Raw genomic sequence first — 22,523 nt, 5'->3', positions numbered from 1 at the left:
TCATTGTGTTTTTCCTGGATATTAAGAAAAACTTTTTGGGGTAGCAAGTGATTAAAACCAACTCAAGCTAGATTAAGCAAATGGGAATTTATTTGCTCACTTTGCCGGGAAGAGTAAGACATATCTCATAAGATCAAAGGAAGATACACAAAGGCCAGGACTTCAGGAGCTAGAACTAGGATGGATATTCCAGGGCTCTCTCTAGTCTTTTCTCATATCTGCTTATCTCTGCATCACTTCATTGTGCAGACCACTTGCCTCTACAGGCCAGGGGAGATGAATGCTGTCAGCCTCATTCATCACAGATGCTCATTCTTCCAGCGTCACTATAGTTGTCCTAAAGAAGGACTCTAGTTGGCACTGCTTCAGTCACATGCCCTCTTCCTGGGCTGGTCACTGTTGCTTGAGAGCTCAGAACCTAGGTGTAATCAAGTCCAGGCCCACCCTATGGCAGTGGGATGGTGCTACCATCAGAAACAACATGGAATGAGGGAGAGAGGGTTCCCAAGGATAGGCTTCTGGACATTCCAAATATTATATGTCCCACCAAAATTCCTATTTTTTAAAAATGGCATTTTACAATGTATAAAATAAAAAATTAAATTAAAAAATGGCCTTTTATATATGGGATTTATTTATCTTTCACGGAACTCTTAATTAAATATATTCAGGTGCAGTAAAGCTAGATTTCTATTCTGCTCATCTAAAACTGAAGTGTGAATTAATTAGATACTTTGAAGAACTAAAATGTATGCAAATTATATGAGAATAATGTACCTCCTAAATGATTAAAGTTTAACACATCAAAGTCCATCATAATGTGAATGATGCTGAATGAAGTGGAAGAGTAGTCAGATTTTTTTCATTTTGACCTGTCCCCACTTTCCTCAAATTATAATGAAAAAATTGGATTGTCAATACCTCAATATAATAAATCATTGGGAGAGTAACCGTGGTTCAGTGATTAGGACAAAATTTATATACTTAGAGTGTCCATAATTTTCCAGAGTTTTAAAGCAAGGCTGATGATGTTCAACCCACAGGATTAATTGACAATAAAAGAAGTGGTTCATATTGGAAATCATTAAGCACCTCAGGGCTTGCATTTGAAGGAGAAAACTTGAGAGTTCATTGTAGACAAATGACTGTCTCAGCCAATGTTACCTACTTGTATAATATTTTCTTTGAAGTGTGTTTGAGTAAAAAGCTGGCTCCACAGAGAGCCTTGAAATGATAATGTGATCGACAGCATAACTGACTTTCCTGGGTTGGATTCACTAATGAAATCTGACATCAAAAGTAGTATTTTATACAGGCTTTTGTCTAAGTATAAAAATGTGACCATCAGGGGATAGAGATGGAGGACCTCTTTAAATGACAGGCCCAGAGGTTATTTTCCTATTATGAGAGGAGGACCCACCTGGGAAGGTTCTTCCCACCTTAGCCTGACTGTCTTCCTCAGCATTCCACTTGCTTCAGTTTTGCTCTCTTCACTCTGCCCACTGTGTACAAAAGCTCCCCTTCATGGCTGCCATTGCTCCCCCATCCTCTAGGTACTATAATCCCATTAATTTTCAGATTTAGGTGGAAAGTCTCTTTTCTTTTTTCCTTGAGACAGCTTTTCAAAATAAAGTTTTACCAATGAAAAATGAACTAGGAGGGAGGGGAAAGACACACAAAAGCTTAAAAATTGAGATGTTTATAAAATCTGCTTTCTGATCCTATTTTTAAGGGTCTAGTCATAGATGGGGTTAATTAATATAGAACAAGGGACATTCAACTCCTATTTCCTTTTCGCTGCTTCAGATCCATTTGCTTTGTTCTTTGTGGTCATATGATGCAATGATAGTTGCCATCTTAGAGCTCTCAGCAAACTATTAGTTTTTCCCATTAAAAGAAGTTGACTTTCCTGCTTGCTTTGGCAGCATGTTTACTAAAATTGGAATACTACAGAGAAGGTAAGCATGGCCCCTGCAAATTCGAGAAGCGTTTTGTATTTTTATGTGATGTACAGCATGGTGCCTATAGTTAATAATACTGTATTGCATATTTGATAGTAGTCAGGAGAGTGGATCTTGATAGTTCTCATCCCAAGAAAATAAATTTGTAACTATATATGGTGATTGATATTAAGTTGACTTCTTGTGGTGATTATACTGCAATATATACAAATATTGATTAATTATTTTGTATACCTGAAACTAATATAATGTTATGTCAATTATACCTCAATTTAAAAAGAAAAATAATAAGTTGATTTTCTTTTCTTTTCTCATTTCAAATGGCAGTCTCTTTCGGGGAGCACCTGAGTTTCTATTTTCTGTTAGGGGGGTTATTTTCAGTTCTTGGTTTATTTACAGGATCAAAGTAACGAAGAATCTCTCTCTCCTTTTCATATATGATTGATTTGTTGTGACTGTCTGGAGCGCTGTATTGAGAAGCCATCTGGAGGTGCATCTAGGTCCCTCAGGAAGGAGAACTGTGATTAATTAGTAATGGCTGTCATGAGCTTAAGAGTAGCTGCACACTTGCCACATATCTGTCATTTCTCTCAATTCCATCAATGGTAAAACATTTGTTTTGATTTGATTTTTATTTCTACTAAGATTATCAGCCTTGGGAATTCCAGTGGTTTTCTTTTTTTTTTACTAATCCCTCAGATACTGATGTGGTGGTGGGAGAACACATCTAAATAGAATACTTTTCTCCCTGTTGAATTAAAACCTCCTTAAGAAGGAGCAGGTTCTCTCTACAAAGTCTAAGGCATTAAACATACAACAAAAACAAAGTAAATATTTAAACTTTTTCTCAAATGGTTCATCCCATTAAGTCATTTTGATTTCTTACCAAGTGAATATGGAAATATTGAAGCTTAAAATATAAAATGTAGATTGACATTCCTGATCCATCCCAACAGGTACATAATTTTCTATTATTGTGTATTCTCTGTTGTTTTCGACAAAATTTCGAATGAATCAAGGAAAGGGATATTTAGTGTTTCTTCAGGAAAATAACTGCACATTTACAAAATTATTACCGTTAAATTTCCCCCAGGTATGCTCTTCTGGTGACTATTTTAAACTTTGCATTCATGACTGTTGTACATTATTCAGTTCTCCTGTTTTCTTCACACTTAAACTCTTCAGTTTTAAGAAGAAATGTTTCTTTATTTTTAATTCGAGTTATAATTCCAGTGAGACAAATGGGATTTCTCTTTGCTCAACAGTTTCTGAAGTTTGGTTTAGCTTTAAGCCACTAAAATCTTAAAGGGTTGTATTTAGAGAGGAGAATTTGGACTGAAGTCCTTTCATTTGTGTCTATAACATCAAATGGTTTAGGATTTTTGCACTGCACTCTGGGGAACCTTGAGACCTCTGAGGTCCATTCTCTTAGGCCCCAAAGACTGACTGATGCATTTGCTTATTCATTCATTCCTCATTCCCTTCCATTTATTTAACAAACCTTTGAGTATTTAGTATATGCTGGTGTGGGGGTTCAGGGAGCCCATATCCTCCAAGAGTTTTGGTGTAGAAGACTGAACAGTAATAAGCATATGGCCACATGTGACAAAGGCTATGTTCAGAGTGACATGGGAACTTGTGGAAAGGGAACATCCAGACTGGGGATGGCAGTGTCTCTAGGGAAGCCTTCATAGAGGAGCTGAAGGATGAATAGAAGTTAATCACACAGTGAGAACAACCAAGTGTGGAAAACCCTTTCAAAGTATTTTTAAAAATTCGATTGCTTCCTGAAAACAGATTTGGCCTCCTGGAATTTATCTTGGAGCTAAAACAATCTCCACTAGATCCACTGCAATATGGGATCTAGAGTGCTGATTCCCTTGTAGGTATCACAGTTTGATTCATTCTTCCAGTGGAGAGGTGGTGTGGTAGAGAGTGAGGTACAGAAAGTGCACTGTTTTTCACTCATCAGTTTTCTTTAGTTAGAGGTTACTTAGGCTACTAAGATGTAATTCTTTAAATATTTTCGTGCACACATTTTGTAAATGTACATTGTCTTAGTCTGCTCTGGCTGCCATAAAAAAATATCATAGACTGGATGGCTGAAACAACAGAAATTTATTTTCTCAGAGTTCTGGAGGCTGGAACTCTGAGATCAAGGTACTAGCATGGCCACATTCTGGTAAAGCTTTCTTCCTGGCTTGCAGATGGTCACCTTCTCGCTGTGTGTTCATATGGCCTTTCCTTAGTGCCTGCTTGGGGAAAGAGAGAGAGAGAGAAATCAGGCCTGAAATTATTTAAATATTTAGAATTTTAAAAGAGTTTTAAGTTCTAATCAGGTAAATAATTGCAGTTATTAAAGAAATGTTCTGGTAAATAATAAAAATAAAAATATAACTTCATAGGTTGACAGTAGTATACCACAACTAGTTTGTTCAGTGAACCTCGTATGGAAAGCTCTTTTATGTTCTTTGCTTCATCAAAGAATGTCAGATCAGCAGGAATATCCTTACATGTCTTCCAGTGGCGTGGAACTTAGTATTTTAAAAAATGAGAAAAGAATCTTAACAAACATGTTGCCTTTAAGGGTTTTCTTCTCTAGGGAGAAGACACACACAAAGTGTATATACCCACACACACATGCATGTTCATATACACATGTATGCATATATGTGTATACACACTTGCACTCACACATACGAATGAATACATACACATATGCACACATACTAATTCCCTGTGTGTGTTTTTGTGGTATGAACCATTACCTATAGAAAGGCTATATGCTAGCATTTAGGCATACAGCTCAATAAAATGTACTACTGCTTGTCAAACCAGCATGTTAGCAACAGTACAGAACAGTTTTTTTTTTTAATAAGAAAAGGGTTAGAATTCAGATAAATATTGGCCCTCTGTAGTTATACATCATGTACAGTGCAATCACATTCATTTTACAAAGGAGTTAGGTTCCACCGCCAACACAAAAGGTGACAATTGGATGTGAAAAAAATGACCCTTGAAAGTTACACAAATTGCTCACAAATTGCAGTATTTTACCAACTCTGCCAGTTTTATATTTGTTTTCTCTCCTAGCAACAGAACAGATCACTGTTCTTTAAACTGGAGTACTTTATTTGTGTTGTGCAGCCATGTGGTATGAAATCATGTGTACTCTGAAGCTCTGGGATCATGTGTGTGCGGTGCGATACTCTCCCCACCAGAGCTGAGGGAGCTGTTGCTGGCTGTAAAAATGCACCTCCCGCTGGTCCCACATATGTGGGAGCACATGTTCATTGAGTGTTAAGGAGGCATTGTGGTGGAACGCGGTTTAAGCTGTTCTCTCTCCTCCTCTTTCCCTCTAGCTTCCTCCTCCTTTGCCGTTCTCTTGTGTTTGCTGAACATTGTCGTCTTGTAGGTAAATTCGAACACATTGCAACTCTATAGCATATGGCATTCTATTTAGATACATCTTTGTTTATGTGCCTGTTTATAGGTTCTTTGTTGGGACAAAGTTACAAATAATACCTATGCGTGTGGCTGTTGGACTTCTAGAAAATTCTGTTAAGAACATGAATTTCATTTCTGATCGCACCATGTAATACTCACAGCATGCGTTCCTAGCTCATCTGGTTGCAAAAAAGTACTATATGAGTAGATGTACAAACCAGTTTCCATCCCTGGAAAATAATTTAAATCTGTTAGCCCATCAAATGATGGGACCTTTTTGAGCTCCGGCATAGTACAGTAGCTATCATTAAGGCTGTGAATACACAAGTTAACTTAATTCTGCTTTTGTTTTAGTTTAGAGTAACCATTTATTTATGTTACTGTTTTGTTGCTTTGCTAAGCACTGAGGTCGATGGTCCTACTGGCATCTCATATACAACCCAGATGCCACGGCCTGACCACAGGAAAGTACTTTCCCAGTGGAGATTCATTAAAACATTCTCTGAGAATCTGAGTGAGCGAACCATACTTTCCTTCAAGCAGAACCGGAATTGATTACATGTATTTCCTGCCAAAGCTAAGAGGTGCAGTTTTGAATTTCTTCAGAAAGGTCAATTTCAGGTTCACTTAAATTTTGTGATTTTAACATTGTATTTAAGAACAATTTTCATGTTAATTGAAGTGTTCTGTGTCAAAGGAGGAAAAAAAATCAAGTTCTTAAGGTAGACCATCTTCTTTAAGGCATTAAATGGAAATTCACAACTTTCCAAAATATTCTTTGTAGGAATTCTATTGTGATTGTTACATAGCTTCATTCCTTGATTCAACAATTGCTTGCTGAGTACAAAGTAAGCACTGGATATACTGCAGTGAGGAGAAGCAAGTTCTTGACCTGTTGAAGTGTGTGGGATCCTGCAGGGGTGATCAGCAATAAACAGCTAAAGAAACAGCAATTTAGAGAAGTGTCAGGAAGACAGAGGACAGAATTCAGTGATAGAGAATAACAAGAGGGGAACTAATTCACTAGGTGATTCGTAATGGTGGTTGGAGGAGGTAGGTTTTAGGCTGAGACTTAAAGGATGAGAAGAGGTGGGCCATGTAAAGATCATGAGGCAGAGCAGCCTAGGCAGAGATCAGCAAGCATCAAAACTCCAGGCATTGGAGGGGTGGGATAGGGAGGGTGGGAGGGAGGGAGACGCAAGAGGGAAGAGATATGGGAACATATGTATATGTATAACTGATTCAATTTGTTATGGGGCAGAAACTAACACACCATTGTAAAGCAATTATACCCCAATAAAGATGTTAAAAAATAAAAAAAAAACTCCAGGCATAAAGGAGCTTGGGTGTTTGTAGAACTGAAAGTAACCTGGTGTTGCTGCATCAGAGCTTTTAAGTGTGTGTCTGTGTGTGTGTCTGTGTGTGTGTGTGTGTGTGTGTGTGTGTGTGGCGTGCGGGGAAATGAGGAGGTGATGGTATGAGATTAGATTAGATCAGTAAATGGGTGTCAGATGATTCAGAACCTTGTATGCCATGGTTAAGACTCTAGATTTTAAAATAAGTACAATGGAAACCAATCAAAAATTTAAGAGTAGAGAATCATTATCTGATTTAATTTTTTAAAGCTCACTTTGGCTATTTGGTGGAGAATGAAACATGTGTGAGCATGTTTCATTGTGTTTGTGGTTAAAAATGGAAGCAATGAGACCAGTTGGAGGGCCATCAGAATCATCCAGTCAAAGACAATGGTGGCTTGGGTAATAGACTGGTGATAGAGATGGAATCAACTGGATAGATTTGAAATATTTTTTGGAGGCATCTTCTGAATTTACAGGTACATTTGATATTCAGGGTGAGGAGGAATCAGGAATCTAAAGTGATCACTTTTTCTTTTTTCCAACTGGTCATATCATGGTAGCCTTTACTAAGATTGGGTGTTGGGCAAGATCAGGTTTCAGAGGGAGATCATGTTCACTTTTAGATATCTAGCACCAAACCTATTGCAAAATTTATTAATTCATCAAACATTGATTGAGCTTCACCATATGCCAGACATTGTACTAAGTGTTGAGGATATCTGGTGTCCTTATGCTTATGGAATTACAGAGATGGTAGATTTCAGGGTGCAAGAAGGGACCATAGTTGGAAATCATCCAGTCCAACATCCTTATTTTAAAGATGAAGGGTAGAATTTGAAGCATTTGATTTTTGAAGAAATATCAAGACTCCTCTATAAAAATTATGGTTATCTTAGTAAAACTTAACTTTACTCAACCAGCAAAAATTGTGGTATTATTTTCCCTTAGGGATATCATACAATATCTTTTCATTTCTGTTTTAATGAATTGTTACAATTAGTACTATTAAAACACTTTCTGTTGCATTCTGAAGTCATGAAAATATGGGCATTATAGCCAGCAGTTCAGTGAGTGATACTGTCACTGGTTTCATTAGGCTTATAAACAACACATGCAAGAAGAATCATAAACCATGTTCAAATGTGCACACATTTTTTTACTAAGGATTGATAGTAGACAAATGTGGAATTGGACACTTGTATTTTTTATATTATTGATGGTAGGTTGATATTTACCTTGAAACCTTTTAGAGGAGATTTTTCAAATTTAATGGAAAGAATTAATATGAGAGGGAAAAAAAGAAGGGCTGCAAAGAAAAAATTTGTTGTTGTGCAATGAATTCTAGATTTGTGTGTGTGCAAGTGGATGTATGTTGGATTGTTTTAAGAGCTTATTCAATTTTATAAGTTAATATATTTGGTTAAAGAATAAATAGGTAATGATGAGATAACAAGTTTTGTAGATGTGAACAATTTAAACACCAGGAAACCAAAAAATATTATTTAGAGTGGTCTAGCATACTTATTATCTAAATTATGATACAGCATTTATTATTTATTTAAAGTGAGATTTACTTGGCTCTTTATCCTAGGTCAAGTACTGTGAAAGAGATGAAAGTTCCTGCCCTAAGGGCATAACAAACTTGAAGCATCAGGCATGATCCAGTCTCATGACACACATGCACACACACGATGGGAGACTGTTTCCTGCAGTGAGCGGTGATTGCCATAGGAATGCCCTATGGACAGAAGGAAGTTTCAAGATGTTTTATAGAGATGAGGGCCTGTTCATCAGAAGGATGTTTCAGGATAAGAAAGGAAAAAGTGGATATTGAATGAGATAGATGGCAGTCAAGTGAACTACTTGAAGATTAAAAGTAGGTTGAAGAGATGACGATAAAAGCAAGGATGGAGCTAGATTAGAATGCATGCCAATGGAAGAGGCAAAACTCCTGAGAGGATGGTTGAAATGGTCAAAATAAGAAATATTTAGCTCCGCTTCTTCCCTGTAAGTGGAAGGGCAGGACTAAATTCAAAGAAACCAGAAGTCCAAGGTTTAACCCTGTACCTTCAAGGAAGAAACGTAACAGCCAAGGGCTGACAGTCGAAACTTCATGGAATTTATAACTAGGATTGTGTACACATAAATTAATTGAAAAATTAATAGTGAAAATAAAGACTAGATAGAAAAACAGCTTGTTTTCTGGAATCTTGCTGAAAAAATAGAAGCTTTGTGCATGAATATACCAGAACAGGAGTAATCTATGTTTTATTAATTAATCTGTATCCTTATATCCTCATGAAAGATACAAGGGTAAGAGTGTAGTTTTCACTTTCTGAAAAAGTGCTTAGGAATAAACATTGGCAAGAACCTGCAGGAAGCCTTCAGGACAGGAAAATGTCTTTTGTTCTTAAACACTTGTCCCTGGCTCTCCCAAAAGCCACCTTCTTACTGTGGTGTTTTAGCCTCTCACCTGTAGATTAATATTTCCCCTATGATAAATTAATTTGCTTGCTATGGACAGTGTGTATGACCTTATATTCCTTCACAATAACCTTGAAATTTTCTTCATCATGCAGTTGACTGGAACACACCACTCACTCCTGAAGTTTGAAAGAGACTCACTGGTGGGACTTTTTTCTTTTTTTTTTTTTTTTTTTTTCTTAAGCTTTTTCAGCTGCACTAATTCTTAACCAGCCAAAGAAACTCTCAAGGGGTTACTTTGGGGGAAAGGGGAGCAGGGACATCTTGAGAAATTTTTACATATGTAAAACAAATGTCTTCCACTGAGGTTTTTAAAATAGTCCCTTTAAACTGTAACATGTGTCAGGCTAAGTTTGCTCAAATAATCACAAGCCTGCACAAACAGGTCCCAATCAGTACACACCAGACACAGAGGCCCATTTTCATGAGAGTTATGTTTTTGTTGGTGGTTTCAGTTTGTCTTCAGAAATTGCCTCTTGCGTTGGTGATGTAGTGGTGAGCAAATCTGCCTTCCCCAAATTACTTCTTAACCCATTATCTCTAGAACTTTCCCATTCTTTAATTCTACTTAGGAAAAAAGGTATATTATCTCACAGCTGAGTGGGAAGACGCAAGGAACTCTGTCCAAGTTTTCTCCAGGAATATTGTTGTCAGGTTTGTGGTTTGCTTCTAGAAATTTGGTTTGTGAGTTAATTTACGTTTTTCACGCTACCTCCAGCTTTTTTTTTTAAGGGACAGGGGTAATTTAAGAGGGAATTGAATATATCAGAGCACCTTATTTTTGTTGTTGTTGTCTGTTTGCTAAATAGGAAAGTCCATCAGCTTGGTAATGGAGGAGAACAATGACTCCATGGAGAACCCACAACAAGGCCAAGGGCGGAACAATGCCATGAAGTGTGGGTGGCTGAGGAAGCAGGGAGGCTTTGTCAAGACTTGGCATACCCGTTGGTTTGTGCTCAAAGGAGATCAACTCTATTATTTCAAAGACGAAGATGAAACCAAGCCCTTGGTAAGTAGGAGAAAATTAAAGCATTGTGGTGCTTAGTAGTCTAAGAAGTAGATGGTTTGCTAGAAACTGATGGAGACTGAGGTCAACCCAATCTCCCTGGTCTCCTTCATTTCGTTGGCATCTTTCACACTCTTTCTCATTGTTTACTTTGGTTCAAGATGATGAATTTGCTAATTGAGGCCAAGAGACAAATTACACTTGTTGAATATTAATTTTAACTTTTACGAAGCTGTAACAGAGTGTCTGAGTCCCTCAGGCAAACTTAACTTCACGTGGAAATGGTAATGGACATCTGCTAGAAGATATATTCTATAGCCAAAGCATCTTTCTTTTTCTCAGAAGTAAGTTGAAAGATTTGAAGGAAAATTGTAAATGCAATTTTAAGTAATTTCTGAGACACCTTCAGTATCAACTCTCTGGGGGCTTCCCTCCACTCTAACTCACATAAAATATGGATGTAGTGCTAAACCAGACAATGTTGATACATCCAACCAGCATACACAGTATAGTCCCCTGGGAATAGTTTCTATGTTTCTTTGTGGTTTCTTACTGGTCTTTTATTTACTGTTTCTTACTGGTCTTTTAAATAAATTAAACAATTATTTTCTCAGACACAAATCTCTGGGTTGCAATTAGAGAAAGGAAAAATCTCCATCATTCCCTGTAGGTACAACAAGCTTTCTTAGCTGTGATCATTGCTTATCAATTAATGAAAGGAGATGGGAACTGAGGTATCACTTCTGTGTTCTTCCTTCATCTACATCTATAAAATATATAAATAAGAGAAAAAATGTTTTAGATCAGTTTACATAAACATCCCTAACAGTATGTTCTTGAGGCTATTTGCCTTGTATTAAAATGTAAGAATTTAATTAGGAATTTGGATCAAGGCTCTGCTTTAGTATTTTAAATTCCTCAGACATTATAATTTAACAAAGTTCTCATTAGTATAATTGAATTACATAAAGATAGCAATGAATTTACAAACTCTACTCATTTTTTGAAATTGCTATTTTGTTAGCATATTTTTACCAGGGCCAAGCATTTTATATATATATATATATGTTATGAAATGCTTACAATAATCCTGTGAGGTAGGATTATCCTCACTTAAGTATGACGAAATCAATGTTTAGGTGTAATGCATATTACCCAAAGTTAGACAGTGGTGCCATATTTTGCCTCTAGTTAGGTCCAAGTTCATATAGCCTCAGCCAAAGATCTCATAAATCAATAAAAGTATCCCATATTGATATCACGAGAATTACAGTGCATTTCCATACCTGCTATTGTTTTCATTGCAGCAAATCAGTGAAGAATATGGGGGTTATCATTATAGATGAAGAAATTGTGTCTTAGTGACATGAAGCAACATGACCCCCATCATATAGAGATCAGAGGCAAAGGAGTAAAGTCTTTTGTTTCTTAACTCTTACTCTAGGGTTCTTTTCTTGTACCTTGTTTTAAACTATGTAGTACTCACAGTAAGGTATTATCCTGAACATAAGATCATTTTTACCAAACTGAGGTTAATGTGAAAAAATGTAGAACGTGGGGGATCCAGTATGGAAACTGTGATATGGAGGACCGTGTTCAATAAAACAGAAGTATGAGTAATTTTCAATATTTTATCCTATGAACTCTTGTTCTGGCGTGGTTTGGGTGGACTGGGTTGTTAAACAGAATGGGTACAAATCAAATGATCAATTAGGTCTCATCTAGAACCTAAACAAGGGGTTAGGGGAGAAAACAGAGGTTTCAGGGGCTGAGTGGTTAGAGAATTGAAAGGAAACTGAACAAACATTTTGACTCTTTGGTGAGCTCAGTGTACCTTCTAGTAATGAAGATAGGATACAATGGGTCAAGCTCGAGCTCAAAATTTCTAAAATTTGAGAAATTGCAGATGTCAGAGAATATGCACATGACCCCTCTAAACTGTTAAAAGAGGATATTATCAAATTGCCTTGGCTACTGTCCTCTGTGGAATTTCTTAGAAGGTCTACAGTCACAAATAGTATTCAGTGCAATGTAGTTATTTTGACAAAAAGTTGGAAATATAAATAAGAAGATGCAAAAACTTCTGATTAATTCAAATGAAACTCTGCCTCAAAGTGAAAATTACTTTCATTCATAATATTTCTAAGATAAGTAATATTTTGATGTTAGTATTAGTTACTAGTATTTGTAGACTTATAATGACTGAAATTAACAAAATAGTTATATTGACAAGAAAATACTAATTCTTATACAAACCAAACATAGACTACAATCATTCCCCCCCCTCCAAAAAAGGTTTCTTAATTTTTCTTCTACTTATTACTTGTTAAAGATTTGCTGTTAATAAAGCAGTAATAGTTTGGGGTGAATAACTTTGAATTATTATTCTTTTTTTGGATCATCTTTTATGACAGTACAAGCACCAGGAATTTTGACATAGTACTTTTAAATTTTAATCTTTTACACTGATGTTTAGACATGTGAGCACGGAATCAGATGAAAATCTAGCAATTCCTATATCAGAGGACATTTTGGAATTTGAAAGGACCATGTATTTGCCCATGAATGATTAATTTCTTACTTTAAAGTGAGTTCTTTAAGTGAGCATAGATGCCTGACACATTGTAAGTGCTGCAGCACATTTTTGGATGAGTTGGTGAGTGATTCAGTAAAATATATCTCTAGCCAAGCAGAGTTGGGCCAGGACCATGTGCTGTCAGTAGTACTGACTATCCTCAGCTTCATGTATCAAAATCATAACGTGTATTTAAAATAATGAAGTTTAAATTACATTAAATAAATCCTGTGGTGATATAGATTAATCCTAAGAATTCGATGAAGAACAATTGAATATCCTGAAAAATGTTAAAACGGGAAAATATTTAGTTGTTATAAAACCCCTCATTTTATAGATAAAGGGTACGTGTGTGTGTGTGTGTGTGTGTGTGTGTGTGTGTGTGTGTGTGTATCAACCAAGGGATACTGTTAATGAGTAGCAGATGATGAACTGAAAAATCAGATTTCCTTGCTCCTGATCCAGTGTTCCTTCAGTTTAGGCTTTTGCCTGCTCACAAATCCTCAACTATTTTTTAGATTTGCTTCCAGTCAGAAGTACTGTTTTCAGTATTGGCACTTTCAAGCATAAGAATGCCCTTGACCTTCATATATTTTGATGAGGGCTATTTCAATAATACTGGAGGAAACATCACTAATGAAATGAAAAAATAACTTCACTTTTCTAAGCATTCCTAACCAGCTGAAAATGTTCAATAAACTTAATCTGGATTGGTTTTCCTCTCTCTTAATAGTATTTCTAAAATGAAAGGATTAAAACCCTTGAAATGTGTGTCCCTCCTGTCCTAGAAAGAGGCTCTCAATTTATTTTAGTGAAACTTTCTCTGAGTTTCTCAACTCAATAAAGAGAATAAACTCCATCATTATCCTTGTTATTAAAAACTGCACATCTGTTGGGAGAAACATGTAAACAAAATTATAATTGTGACAGGCTACCATGTAGACACTGAGTGCTCAGAAAACACAGATACAATTAGTGCCAGGGAGTGAGTGGTGACTGGCTAGAGGAGTTGGGGGAGGCTGTGCAAAGCAAGAGGTGACCCTTACCTGGGGTGCTGAAAGTTGGTGGGAGTTTTCCAGTTACATAAATTGGGGAAAGGAATTCAGAGCAGAGGAAAGATATGGAGTTGTAGAATAGATATCTATAAATAGCTCCATATTGTGAGGGCAGCAAAATGACAAGAAATGGGCTTAGAGAGATTGGTGGGGCCACAGCAAAAATGGATGTGTATGTCACACAAAGAGGCTGGGTTCTCAGGTAGGTAATGGGAAGCTCTTTCCAAAACACCTGAGCTACTCAAGATGCAAAACCACACTACCCTGTTAGAAAGGAATAATGGTGGCTGTTTCCTGATGTCTCCTCTGGCTGCCATAATAGAATACCATAGACAGGGGTGCTTAAACAACAGAAATTAATTTTCTCAGAGTTCTAGAGGCTGGAAATCCAAGATCAAGATGCTTCCAGAGTTGGTTTCAGGTGAAGCTTCTCTTCCTGGCTTGTAGACAACTGCCTTCCCTCTGTGTCCTCACATGGCCTTTGCTTTGTACACAGGAGAGTGAGAGAGCCCTGGTGTCTCTTCTTAAAAGGACATGAGTCCTATCAGATAGCCCCATCATTATGGCATCATTTAACGTTAAAGGCCCCAAATACAGTCACAGTGGGGGTTAGGTCTTTAATGTGAATTGGGGGGGGGGCGGCCCAATTCAATCTATAATACCTAATATGTTGGAAACCTATGTTAATAAATATAATTTTCTCAGTTAAGTTTTTCTTCCATCTGTACTATCTTCATATCTACTAGAACCTAATATATGTGATTTAGTGCATTTTAAACTTAATTATTTGAACCTAATATTGATGTTTCATATTCTTATTCAAATTCAAATTCTCCTTTCTCTGGGGACAGTACCTGGTTTGTAAACAAGACTTTCCAGCCTGTAGCCAGGGTTCTCCCGGCAATATATTGGAGGTCTATCTCAAAATATAACTGCTTTATATTTAATATACATCAAACTAAAATCTTTAGTATCCTATACTTTTAAAAATGAAACTTTAGTTCATCTAGGCTGAACCCCTCTCCAGAAACCATTTTCTACAGTGTTTGCAATTACATGGATACAGATTTTATTTAGAACAGATTTAAAAATAAAGTTGGGGACTTCCCTGGTGGCGCAGTGGTTGAGAGTCCGCCTGCCGATGCAGGGGACGCGGGTTCGTTCCCCGGTCCGGGAAGATCCCACATGCTGCGGAGCGGCTGGGCCCGTGAGCCATGGCCACTGAGCCTGCGCGTCCGGAGCCTGTGCTCCACAACGGGAGAGGCCACAACAGTGAGAGGCCCGCGTACCGCAAAAAAAAAAAAAAAAAAAAAAAAAAGTTGATTTTTGTTGTTTCTGAAAAAACAAACATGGAAAAGTGATGTATGTAGCCAATTTTGAACATACACTAATGCATCCTTTATTTGTTACTCATAGAACACTACTGTAAACATCCTATAGTGCTGTATTTTTTCACTTTTTGTTTAATATTTTTTCTATTTTAATCTTTAAAATAAAGCTCTATTTACATACAGAAAAAAGTTTAAAATTATACTGTACAGAAGAATTTATTTTTAAAAATGTCTTCCATCTACCCTGCATACTCCTAGGACTTTTGGGTAGCTATGAAAAATGTTTTAAAACAGATTTAAACTAAGTTTGTGACAATATTGTTTGCCTATTTTTCATTAATAATCATGACAAATGACTGTGGCTTTAGTTACAGATATTATAACATGGGGTAAGCAGCTGAGTTATAAAGTATGATTATTATAGCTATCCTAAAAGTAAGACAGTTATATAGATTTTGTTAAATGAATTTAGTGATAAATTCCTAGTACTTTTTTGGAACCATTTGTTTTACTTCTATCCTGAAGTATATTATTACTTAAATAATAACCAAGTCTCAAGTATGGCCATACTAGTGAATATCTCTGACATACCCTGGGTACTAGAACTTGACACTGGAAAGCATTGATTTTTAGAAGCCAGTCTGGCACTCCTGATAAAATGACTAAAATCCAAACAGGCACTTACCCAATTAATCTAGTCTAGACTTTCTACAACAGATATTGATCCACTTGTGTGGGGAGGGTTTTTCTGGACATGATGAGGATGACACTGTATTAGATCACAATGGATTTTATTAACTTAGAGAACAAAGTGATTTTCAGTGAATTATAACCTGAGGTCTGACCTCTAAATGTGCAAAAATTGATTACCGATTTAAGAGTAAGCTCTAATTTTATATATTTAATGAAACTTGTGAGTTAACGAAATCTAGAGATCTCTAAGGCAATTGCTGTTCTCTGTTAAAGTATATGAGCCAGGGGACTTCCCTGATGGTCCAGTGGGTAAGACTCCACGCTCCCAATGCAGGTGGCCCGGGTTCGATCCCTGTTTGGGGAACTAGATCCCACATGCATGCCGCAACTAAGAGTTCACATGCCGCAACTAAGAAGTACGCATGCTACAACTAAAAAAGATCCCTTGTTGCAACTAAGGATCCCTCATGCTGCAATGAAGATCCTGCGTGCCACAACTAAGACCCAGCGCAGCAAAAATAAATAAATAAATATTTATTTTAAAATATAAAGTATATGAGCCAGAAGCAGCCAAAACCCCGATTGCATGTTTAAAATAATACTGGAGGGACTTCCCTGGTGGTCTAGTGGTTAAGATTCTGTGCTTCCAATGCAGTGGGCAAGGATTCGATCCTTGGTCAGGGATCCCGCATGCTGCATGGCACAGCCAAAAAATAATAATAATACTAGAAACCTTGAAACTTGAATTTCAGCTTCAAATCTATAACTGACTTTCTATGTAGCATCTAAGTCTTTTGCCATTTAAAAAGACACATAAGAAGGTATTGTGTGTCATCATAAACTTTTAGGAACTCTTAGCTCTTTCCTAGAAATTATATCAAAAGATAGTGTTATTAATATAAAATATTTAATTCTGCTATTTGCTGAATAATTTTTTATTGCTTATGGAAGTCACCTAGGCATGGCATTTATTTATTTCAGTGTGGTTAAAACAGGCTTTTGAGTTACATTGTTTGGGTTGAATCTTGATTCATCTACCAAATAACTATGTTATACTAGGTAGTGATTAAGCTGGTTTAAGCTTCAATTTACTAATCTGTGCAATGGGATAATAGTAGCACCTACCTCATAACATTGTTAAGAGGTTTAAATGAGATAATTTATGGAACGAATCTTAGAAAGCTGTAGCATATAGTAAGCATAAAATAAATGTTAGCTATTTTTATAATATTAGTTTGACAAAAAGAGTTTATTTCTTGAGATGTTCACCCTAATCATTCATTCATTTCATTATTTTCAACACATATTTATAGATTTCGAGTGTACCTGTAGTTATTATGCTAGATTCTAAGAAACAAAAAGATGCTATAACTGATGGTATAAAAAGATAGACACCACCACGCAAAAAAAAAAAAAAAAAATTTAAAAGGAGGAAGCTGATTTCTTTCTCAGGTGAAGGTCCAAAGTGATTCTAGGTAAGTGAGGAGGTCTGCTTCAAAAAACTGTTTAGAAACTTAAGCTGCCAGTGATTTTGCCATTTTAACTTCTGGCTTCAAAATTCATCATGGGGTCATTTCCTTCCCAGTCACCTAGAAGGCAGTATAAAATAGTGTACTGCATAGAAGGATTAGGTGGACTGATAGTGGCTCTTATCACTTCTATTCGCATTCTGTTAGATAGAACTGAGTCACATGATCATTCCTAACTGCGCGGGAGGCTGGGCATGCAGCCTAGCTTTATCCTGGGAGCAGAGGAGAATGTGGGTATGAAAAAAGAGTTAGCAGTCTCTGCCACAGAGACAAATAATGCTAAATATCCGTGAAGGTGGTGCTCAATTCCAGTGGCTGTTATAGACAATTGCAGTTACCGTACAGTGTAATGAGTTTAAAATAAGTAAAGTATAGAGAACCATTAGGAAGCCACAGGAGGGGCACCTATAACCACTTCAAGGTTCAGGGAGAGTTTTTCAAAAGAATATATATTTAACCTGAGAATTGAAGGAGAGCATAACTTTATTACAAGCAGTTGGGTTGATATATGTGGCAGAATTAAAGGTGTGGGTCATGGTCCTTCAGTAGATTGTTGGAGAATTGATAATGGCTATTTCAGCACCTAAGAAAGAAGACAAGCAGTGATTCTTCCCTTGCTTTTATGTGCCTATTTTTCTTGGTTTACTGGATTTAGAGCTAAACAGTGAAAACAGAGCTTATTCTATGTATAGCTCACTGTGGAGGAATCCAAAATTCTCACCTATCCAAAAAGGCCTCCTCTGACAGTCCTGCAACTCTGTCTGGTGTTCCTATTGTTCATTATTTTGTATTGTGCAATAATTTCCGGAAAAAATTTTGAAAGGCAACTATGCCACAAACACTTGATCTTCTATCATCCATTATTACCTTACCACGAATCATGGTAATCAGTCACTTTTGACTGTAGGAGGAAGAGCTGAGAAAATCTGCTGCTGCTGGAGAGGGTACTTAGTATGGAAGAGCAGCAAAGCATGTCTTGGACGAAGGGAAATTGATGGATGGGCATGGTGGCCAGAGGGATCAGTGTGAGAGAAGACTTCATCGTCATAATTTCCTCTAGAATTGACTCTGTCCAGCGTGGTCATTTCTCTGGAAAGCAGTTGAGCCCAGTTTTTTTTTTTTTTTGGCCGCACTAGGTCTTTGTTGCTGCGCACCAGCTTTCTCTAGCTGCGGTGAGTGGGGGCTCCTCTTCCTTGTTGGTGCGCGGGCACCTCATTGCAGTGGCTTCTCTTGTTGCCGAGCATGGGCTCTAGGTGAGCAGGCTTCAGTAGTTGTGGCACCGGGCTTAGTTGCTCCGTGGCATGTAGGATTTTCCCAGACCAGGGATCGAACCTGTGTCCCCTGCATTAGCAGGTGGATTCTTAATCACTGCGCCACCAGGGAAGTCCCAGCCCAGTTGTTTTGTATACAGGTTCTAGGATCAGACTCCCTGTGTTCAGCCTAGACTCGATCACTAGCGATAGGCTTTGGGTGAGTTACTTGTTGTTTACTTGGGTTACTTACACATATGTAAAATGTGAGTAATACTAATATTTATCTAATAAGTAGTTGTTAGCATACATGAAATGACGTTTCTAGAATACTTTTACAATATGTGGCCACATATTAAGCACTCAGTAAATATTGACTATTGTTACCACCACCACCACTACGATCATCATCATCATCATCATCATCATCATTTTTACAATCTTTTACCATCAGGAAACCCTGACACAGCAGTTTAGAAATCAGGTTCTATAATATATACTTTATTAATTGTGTAACAAAGGGAATGGTAGATGATCAGCCCATGTAAGTAATGCTAACTTTAGAGAAGAAGATAACTTGTTTTCACTTGTGATCTATGCTGCCAATACACTGAACTCAAATGGAAAGATTCTCCAAAAAACCTTTGCAGGATGTCTTTTCTCTTTGTTTAAGTTACTTTTGGGGCCCCTTCAGAGCTTATCAAAATGATTATGAGGACAGCCAAGGAGTCTTGAAGGATTCTTTCTGGACCATCCCAGAGAGAGGCAGCCCTAGTATTCTCATCTCACACACAGCACTTTTTCCTCAAAAACAATTTGGAGAGAGATCTACTGGAGTTGAATCCCTTGAGTTCCGCTTCTAACATTTACTCGTATTGACTGAAGGCTTTTGTATTTGTGATGCAATTCAACAGACAGAACCAGATAATTCATATGCTATCTCATTAGCATAAGTTTAGGTCTATTTCCATTATCGCAACTAGTGGAGAAGAGAATGTAGGGAAAAAAAGTTAATGGTTGAAAATATAATTTGAATATTTATATTTTTAGTGCTTAGAGTAATATATTTTAAATGGCTACATTTTCTTCCCCTGGTGTATGAAGTATTTCATTGCTATTTGCTATTCATTTTCTTTCAGGTTTCTTTTTAGCACTCAATCTTTTTGGCCATTCTTCTTTAGCTTTATCCTGCATAAATCCAGATGCTCTCTGTTTTCTAGTGTTATTACCATATGTTCATTCATTCAGCGACTGTTTATCAATTGTAAACTACATAAATTATAATTTACAAAATGTTTTGATCGCTTTTTGTGTAAAAGGAAGCAACCCTAGATACATGAATTGTTAATCTTACTTTCCGAATTTTGGCTTCTTTCCCTTAGCATATTTTCAGGGTTCATCCATATTGTAGCATGTATTAGTAGTTCATTTCCTTATATGGCCTAATAATATTCACTTGTCTCGATATGCCACATTTTATATATATATCCATTCTCCAGCTGACAAACATTTCGGTTGTTTCCCACTCTGGGACTATTATGAATAATGCTGCTATGAGCATTTGAGTACAAGTTTTTGTATAGACATATGTTTCCATTTCTCTTGGTTATATACATAGAAGTGGAATTGATGGGCTATACAGCAACTCTATGTTTAACCTTTTGAGGAAATATGCCAGCCATTTTTAATTATTAAATTCCAATCTGATTTAACACTCAAGCCTCACACTGGTTTATTTATTCATTTTTTAAAACAACTTTATTGGGGTATAATTGCTTTACAATGGTGTGCGAGTTTCTGCTTGATAACAAAGTGAATCAGCTATACATATACATATGTTCCCATATCTCTTGCCTCTTGCATCTCCCTCCCTCCCATTCTCCCTATCTCACCCCTCCAGGCATGTTTCCATTTCTCTTGGTTATATACATAGAAGTGGAATTGATGGGCTATACAGCAACTCTATGTTTAACCTTTTGAGGAAATATGCCAGCCATTTTTAATTATTAAATTCCAATCTGATTTAACACTCAAGCCTCACACTGGTTTATTTATTCATTTTTTTAAACATCTTTATTGGGGTATAATTGCTTTACAATGGTGTGCGAGTTTCTGCTTGATAACAAAGTGAATCAGCTATACATATACATATGTTCCCATATCTCTTCCCTCTTGCATCTCCCCCCCTCCCATTCTCCCTATCTCACCCCTCCAGGCGGTCAAAAAGCACTGAGCTGATCTCCCTGTGCTATGCAGCTGCTTCCCACTAGCTATCTATTTTATATTTGGTAGTGTATATATGTCCATGCCACTCTCTCACTTCATCCCAGTTTACCCTTCCCCCTCATGTCCTCAAGTCCATTCTCTACGTCTGCATCTGTATTCCTGTCCTGTCCCTAGGTTCGTCAGAACCTTTATTTATTTATTTAGATTCCATATATATGTGTTAGCATACGGTATTTGTTTTATTCTTTCTGACTTCACTCTGTATGACAGACTTTAGGTCCATCCACCTCACCACAAACACCTCAATTTCATTTCTTTTTAATGCTGAGTAATATTTCATTGTATATATGTGCCACGTCTTCTTTATCCATTCATCTGTTGATGGACACTTAAGTTGCTTCCATGTCCTGGCTACTGTAAATAGAGCTGCAATGAACATTGTGGTACATGACTCTTTTTGAGTTATGGTTTTCTCAGGGTATATGCCCAGTAGTGGGATTGCTGGGTCATATGGTAGTTCTATTTTCAATTTTGTAAGGAACCTCCATTCTGTTCTCCATAGTGCTGTATTAATTTACATTCCCACCAACAGTGCAAGAGGGTTCTCTTTTCTCCACACCCTCTCCAGCATTTATTGTTTGAGGATTTTTTGATGATAGCCACTCTGACTGGTGTGAAGTGATACCTCATTGTAGTTTTGATTTGCATTTCCCTAATGATTAGTGATGTTGAGCATTCTTTCATGTGTTTGTTGGCAGTCTGTATATCTTCTTTGGAGAAATGTCTGTTTAGGTCTTCTGCCCATTTTTGGATTGGGTTGTTTGTTTTTTTGTTATTGAGCTGCATGAGCTCCTTGTATACTTTGGAGATTAATCCTTTGTCAGTTGCTTCATTTGCAAATATTTTCTCCCATTCTTAGGGTTGTCTTTTCATCTTGTTTATGATTTCCTTTGCTGTGCAAAATCTTTTAAGTTTCATTAAGTCCCATTTGTTTCTTTTTGTTTTTATTTCCATTTCTTTAGGAGGTGGGTCAAAAAGGATCTTGCTGTGATTTATGTCATAGAGTGTTCTGCCTATGTTTTCCTCTAAGAGCTTGATAGTGTCTGGCCTTACATTTAGGTCTTTAATCCATTTTGAGTTTATTTTTCTGTATGGTGTTATGGAGTGTTCTAATTTCATTCTTTTCCATGTACCTGTCCAGGTTTCCCAGCACCACTTATTGAAGAGGCTAACTTTTCTCCATTGTATATTCTTGCCTCTTCTATCAAAGATAAGGTGACCATATGTGCGTGGGTTTACCTCTGGGCTTTTTATCCTGTTCCATTGACCTATATTTCTGTTTTTGTGCCAGTACCATGCTGTCTTGATTACTGCAGCTTTGTTAGTATAGTCTGAAGTCAGGAAGCCTGATTCCTCCAGCACAGTTTTTCTTTCTCAAGAGTGCTTTGGCTATTCAGGGTCTTGTGTTACCATACAAACAATGAAATTTTTTGTTCTAGTTCTGTGAAAAATGCCATTCGTAGTCTGATAGGGATTGTATTGAATCTGTAGATTGCTTTGGGTAGTATAGTCATTTTCACAATGTTGATTCTTCCAATCCAAGAACAT

The 22,523-nt window shown here is 37.0% G+C and overlaps 1 protein-coding gene and 1 pseudogene across 3 annotated transcripts in view; both read left to right on the top strand.

Moving 5' to 3' along the window:
• The window catches only part of ARHGAP24 (Rho GTPase activating protein 24), a 488,283-nt gene that overhangs the window by 78,074 nt on the left and 387,686 nt on the right, over positions 1-22,523 (top strand). For 2 of the 3 annotated variants that reach the window (XM_024764196.1, XM_024764194.1), the window contains exon 2: positions 10,060-10,259. In XM_024764196.1, the coding sequence (XP_024619964.1) occupies positions 10,080-10,259 (180 nt within the window). In that variant the 5' untranslated portion in view covers positions 10,060-10,079. Of the gene's footprint in view, positions 1-9,719; positions 9,905-10,059; positions 10,260-22,523 lie in introns of those variants that run through there. The other variant, XM_024764195.1, reaches the window with a different exon arrangement.
• Positions 1,914-2,001, top strand: LOC112412506 (uncharacterized; annotated as a pseudogene).

The sequence above is a fragment of the Neophocaena asiaeorientalis genome, unplaced genomic scaffold (assembly GCF_003031525.2).
Source record: "Neophocaena asiaeorientalis asiaeorientalis breed wild unplaced genomic scaffold, Neophocaena_asiaeorientalis_V1.1 scaffold296, whole genome shotgun sequence".
Taxonomy (NCBI): Eukaryota; Metazoa; Chordata; class Mammalia; order Artiodactyla; family Phocoenidae; genus Neophocaena; species Neophocaena asiaeorientalis.
This window is presented reverse-complemented; position numbering and strand designations above follow the sequence as displayed.